This window comes from Suncus etruscus, chromosome 16 (genome assembly GCF_024139225.1).
Source record: "Suncus etruscus isolate mSunEtr1 chromosome 16, mSunEtr1.pri.cur, whole genome shotgun sequence".
NCBI lineage: Eukaryota > Metazoa > Chordata > Mammalia > Eulipotyphla > Soricidae > Suncus > Suncus etruscus.
This window is the reverse complement of record NC_064863.1, coordinates 7271453-7277361: the sequence shown is the minus strand read 5'-3', so window position 1 is coordinate 7277361 and position 5909 is coordinate 7271453. Positions and strand designations below refer to the sequence as shown.

The window sequence follows — 5909 nt, the reverse complement described above, 5'->3', positions numbered from 1 at the left end:
GGAAGGAAATTGCTAGCACAACCTTGCCACGCTCTGACTATATACTGTGGGAGACGGATTTTTTGGCCCCATGCAGGCAACAGGCCAACCTGGGCGATGGAGGTTTTACCCTCCCAGATCAGATCTATGAACAGTTTACCGGCACGGGAACCTTTGCCTCCTTTACAGTACAGCAATAGAGGCTTTCCCCTGCTCGTTTGGCTCAGGTCAATGCTGCTGCCCTCCACGCTTGGAGAGCCATGCCTAAAAGTGGACAGGCCACCATTCCGCTGGCTCAAACAGTGCAAGGCCCCCAGGAGCCCTACAATAAATTCATTGTAGCAGACTCCTGGAAACGGTAGAAAGGATTATGGGCTCTGCAGATTATAATAATCCCCTTGTCAAGCAACTTGCTTATGAAAATGCTAATGAAACCTGCAAAGCCATTCTTCGTGGCCAAAATAAGCTAAAACCTTTAAACGAGATGATCCGTCTGTGTAGCGAGGCAGACCCCTTTGTACATAAAATAGGCCAGACCATAGTGGCGTTTCAGAACCAGTCCAATGGAAAAACCTGTTTTAAATGCGGTCAACCGGGACACTGGGTCAAGACATGCCCTATGGCTAAGCACTCCCCAGTGCTCACCACAGCTAACACTGAGCCTAAACCATCCCTCTGTCCCCAATGCCACCGTGGCAAGCACTGGGTGGCCTCTTGCTATTCTAAGACTGATATTGAAGGCAACCCCCTTCCTCCCCATCAGGGAAACGGCAGGAGGGCCCGGCCCCAGGGCCCACAAAAATCAGTATTAATGGGGCTTCAGAGACCGGCTCGCCCGGTGCAGCAGTTTGTGGCTCCCACCCAAAGCCACCCCAACCTCCAGCAGGACTTGATAGAGCTTACACCACAACAGCCCCCCTTATCAGAGCCACCCCAGGCTCCGCAGGAGTGGACTTGTGTGCGTCCACCCCAGCAGGATTGACACCAAAAAACAAGGTAGTCACCATAGGGACTGGAGTTTTTGGCCCCCCACCTCCAGGGATGTTCTTTTTTATTATCGGTCGTGCCTCCTCTACTATAAAAGGGTTGATAGTTCAGCCATCCTTGGTAGACAATGATTATACAGGAGAAATTATGCTGCTAGCCACTGCCCCTTACGGGCCTGTGCAAATTTTACCAGGACAACGCCTAGCCCAAGCACTGCCTCTATCATTAGATACAGCCCTCCCGGCTCTCCCCAAGACACGTGGTGCCTCCGCTCCTGGCTCCTCCGAGGTCTATTGGATTAAAGCTATCAGCAAAGTAAGACCCCCTCTAACCATTACTATAAAAGGAAGACCCTTTACTGGGCTCCTAAATTCCGGGGCGGACACTACCTGTATTAGCCCCCAGTTCTGGCCTTCTAACTGGCCCGCCCTCCCCACCCTTGACAGTGTCTCCGGGGTTGCTGGTACTGTCAAGCAGGTTCTTTTAAGCTCTTGCCCGCCGCCTTCGACCCCCCATCAAGCGGCCATTACGTTCCCTGCATCCCTGCTACAAAGGATGGTGCAACCCGTTGCATATCCAATTTACCACAGCCCGCAAAAAATACTCTTGGGACAATACTCTCACTTGGGGCCTACGCCTTTACTGTACAGGCTATGACAAGGGCTTTACCTTTTCCATAAAACTTCTTAAAGAAATCCCCTTTTCTCGCCCCATAGCTGTTGGCCCCAATCCTCTTTGGCACCGCTCCGGTGGTGGCCCCTTCTTACCCCAGGCACCGCCCAAGGCGTTGCCCCCTCCTCTGCCCCGCTCCTTCACAGCCAAGCCAGATGCTGCCGCTGCTGCTGTTACTAAGTTCCAGCCTACTATCCCTGCGGGACCTGTCTCCACGGCTGACCTCATCCTGCAAATGGTTAATGCATCTGCCCAAGCTCTCTCCATAACCCCCTACGAACGCTGCTGGATTTGCTACTCGCCGGTCCCACCGTTCTATGAAGGCATTGCAGCCTTCGGAACTCCCCTCTACACCAATGACTCTGGTCTCCTTCGCTGGAGTACACAGCCTCAAAGACACGGACTGACAGTGGGACAAGTCGTGGGGTATGGACTCTGTCTCCTTGGCCCCCAAATGATTCCTCCTGTTCCCTTGCTAGAAACCTGAAATCAAACATTTCATGTTCATGAACAAGCTCTTTTTCTTATTGCCCCAAATTTCACCTTTTTTGTTTGCTCCACCGGATTAACCCCTCATATTATTGTTAATGTTTTTCTTGCTCACCGTGATTATTGTGTTTTGGCAATTCTTATGCCCAAACTCACTGTTCCACCCGAATCAGACTTATTGCCTCACTCTGGTACCTCCCCTGGTCTCTCTCGTGCTAAACGCGAACCTGTAACAGCCATCACCCTGGCCGTCCTTGTTGGCCTTGGCGCCGCTGGTGCAGGTACAGGTATCTATTCCCTCATCCGCACTGAGGGGTCTATAGGCTTTCTAACAAACACTGTTGTTAAGGATATAGAGGAGCTTAAAAAGGGTCTCGATTATTTACAACAAACTGTTGGCTCCTTGGCTGAAATGGTATTGCAAAATCGCAGAGCCCTTGACCTTGCCTTTTTAAAGGACGGAGGAATGTGTGTTGCCTTAAAAGAAGAATGTTGCTTTTTTAAAGATAAGTTAGGCCTTGTTAAGGATAGCATAAAAAAGGTTGAAGAAAGTCTAGCTGAAACCAAGAAAACCTTGGACAGGGAGAAAAGCTGGTATAAAAATTGGTTTTCCACATCTCCCTGGTTATCCACCCTTCTATCCACGCTGCTTGGCCCATTCATTGGGTTCATGCTGCTCATTTCTTTTGGTCCATGGGCATTTCGCCGCGTAACCAGCTTTATAAAAACCCAGATTAATGAGGCTACAAAAAAATCTGTGGGCATTTACTACCAGCAGCTCCAGCCTCATGAGCCCCCCATTGCTGATACTGCTGAGGGCGAAGAGAGCGCCCCTGAAGAACTGGATTTTGAGGAACTGGAATGGCTCACTAAGCAAAAGAAATCCTTCCTCACACGGCTGTGGAAATGCCTTTGACGGGATTAGCCTGGTGCCAGTAGTCAGGAGCACACCTCATTCTTTAACTTTGTGCAGGCTCTTAGGGGTAGGGCACTCAAGCCTACATGCACTGATTCAAGAACCTTCTTGAGTGCTCCCCGAGCCGCTACTTTTGGGGTGCTGACACTGGGGGCCCACCAGACAGCCTAAGACAGGGTTTCCACCCATCTTTGAATTAATAAAAAAGGGGGAATTTGTTGGAGACTGTTTGGAATAATTAAAAAGCCCTCTCACTAATCAAAATGAAGTTTCTGAAAATCTTGGCCAAAGTGCTTTTACAAACTGCATGTGGCCTTCCTTACCCTTGGATCCAAAGAAATAGAAATAGCCTAGAGCTAGGGAGTTACTAGGCTCCAAGATGTCCTTGTAAAGACAGGGGTCAAAAGGCCCAAGCTGAGATTAGATTTTGTACTTTGTTGCTCAAAAATAATGTAAATCTCTTGACTGATGATAATCTTATTAACCTTGTAAAATCAAGATGTTCCCGTGGAAAATTACAGCAATTCATACTGTTCCCCACCCCTACTCTCTCTCTGTTTTGCATTGTCTACAAAAGGTCTAATTTTTCTTTTATTAAACGGACTCCTGATCGGACCCTCGTCTCGAGTCTCATTTTCCCAGCCCCTCTTCTATTCCAGGCCGGATTCTTCTTCGAGAACCGTGAATTACTGACGTAGTCTCCAGCTTTACCTGCTGGTCGGGGTCCCTGGAAGACCATATTGTTCTGCCTCGCAAATTGAGGGGGAAATAATGGAGGGCACTAAGACCAAATATTGAGTAGAAATAAAAAATAATAATCACACTTAAACACCAAATCCAAAGCCAACTAAAACAGAATTGATACCCAATTTACAACAAGCTGAGCACAGAAGGAACTACTTATACTAGCAGCATGGGGGGGGAAAGAAAGGACCTTTTAGGATGCATGCTAAGAACAGGAGTGGAGGGAGGACAACACTGGTCATGGAAATGCCCCTGATTCAATGTCACTATGTACCTAAAATAGTACTGAGAATGATTTGTAATTCACTTTGATCAAAATAAAAATATTATAAAAATAATAATAATAATTTTAAGTCTGAAAAAAAACAATCAAGACCCTACCACTGCTTCTGGCATAGACCTATTCAACAGAGACTGCCCTTTTACACCCGGAGAACTTAACAACAATAACAACCTGCTTTAAAGACTGAGGTCTTTGCATCACCCTCTAATTGTGAGTGAGTGAAACTAAAGGGTGCTCCACATCATCCTGACTCTTATATAGGATATGGTCATATTCCGAGATCCTTGGCTACAGAAACCTGACACCAACAACAGTGACTGTGTGAAAAATAAAAGTGTATTGGCACTACAGACAATGACTTGGGTTGGACAACCTAATATGCCTGAAGCCTAGAGTTGGTCTTATGCCAGAAAACTTCAGGGGTAAGGTCTCCTTGTATTTAGGCCAAGGCTTTTTTTTTCCATGTCCACTATATTTTGCTGGGCCTATGCAAACAATTTCCACACTAACACAGTCTTTGCTATGCTCCTTTGACTCGTTCTTAATAAATTATTGTTTTATAATCAATTGTGTCAACAATACTACAGCTTTTTATGTTAAAGGAGTTGTATAAATTTTGTGGCTTTGGATTGCTTTGTGTAAGAAATATTATAATGTACTACAACTGGGGGCTCAAGAGACAAAGTAAATGTACATGTTAAAATAAATAAAAAGTAAAAAATATATATATATAAATCAGTGTATTGTTAATAGGTATTCTTTCATTTACGTGATTCTAGTAAAACTTGTAAAAGTGAAACTGAAAACAGCAATTGTAAATTCACTGAAAGAGTTTTGTGATGAGAAAAGCAATGCTAGGAAATAAAAAAGCTCTTAACATTGAAAAAAAAATTAAAGCCCTACTCTAGATTTGTCAGGAAGTTGCAATATGGATCCAGAAAAAATTGTGAAAATAAAGAACTTTTGATTAAAGAGAATCCATGACATTAAGGAAACAACATCAAAAAAGGTGTACCCTTCTCTTAAAGTCTGAAGATTTAGGTTCTAAATAAAGTAGAACCAGAACTTACACACACACACAACACACACACACACACACACACACACACACACCTATAGCTATACAAGCTAATGATCTATTCTAAGCATTCAAATGAGTGCTGTGCTTCCCAATCTTGAAATCTATCTTGAGAACCTACTAGAGTAAGGATTAAAATTGTGATTGTTGGTAGAGGCTCGGCCGGGGTCTTCAATCCGCCGCCATCTTCCCGGGAGGGGATCTAGTTGCACAGCGGTGTGGGATGTTTTAGGTCCTTTAGTCCCTGGCGTCTCCTTAGTGGATTCTGGCCCTCAAGCAGGGCCCATTGGCGGTGAACTCAAGTCAAGCCCCGCGCCCACCGCTTGATCTGGTTTCTCAGCGGCATTTTTCCAAACCTCTTTTTCTCCGCAGAAATGGGCAAGTTTATGAAACCCGGGAAGGTGGTCCTGGTGCTAGCTGGACGCTACTCAGGATGCAAAGTGGTCATCATCAAGAACATTGGTAATGGCACTTCAGACCGCCCCTACAGCCATGCCCTGATGACTGGAATTGACCACTATCCACGCAAAGTGACAGCCGCCATGGGCAAGAAGAAAATCGCCAAAAGGTCAAAGATCAAGTCTTTCGTGAAAGTACATAACTATAATCACCTTATGCCCACAAGGTACTCCGTGGACATCCCTTTGGACAAAACCATCGTCAATAAGGATGTCTTCAGAGACCCGGCCCTTAAGCGCAAGGCCCACAGAGAGGCCAAGGTCAAGTTTGAGAAGAGATACAAGACCGGCAAGAACAAGTAG

General features: G+C 45.9%; 1 protein-coding gene across 1 annotated transcript; it reads left to right on the top strand.

Annotated features, from left to right (window-relative positions):
- Positions 1-5354: 5354 nt before the first annotated feature.
- On the top strand, positions 5355-5909 carry LOC126032107 (60S ribosomal protein L27-like). The gene has a single exon (XM_049789817.1). The coding sequence runs from the start codon at positions 5523-5525 to the stop codon at positions 5907-5909; it is 387 nt and encodes a 128-aa protein (XP_049645774.1). The 5' UTR covers positions 5355-5522.

What these genes read in the sequence shown, in the direction of transcription:
- LOC126032107 (XM_049789817.1), top strand. Translation starts at nt 5,523, where the DNA reads ATGGGCAAGTTTATGAAACCCGGGAAGGTGGTCCTGGTGCTAGCTGGA.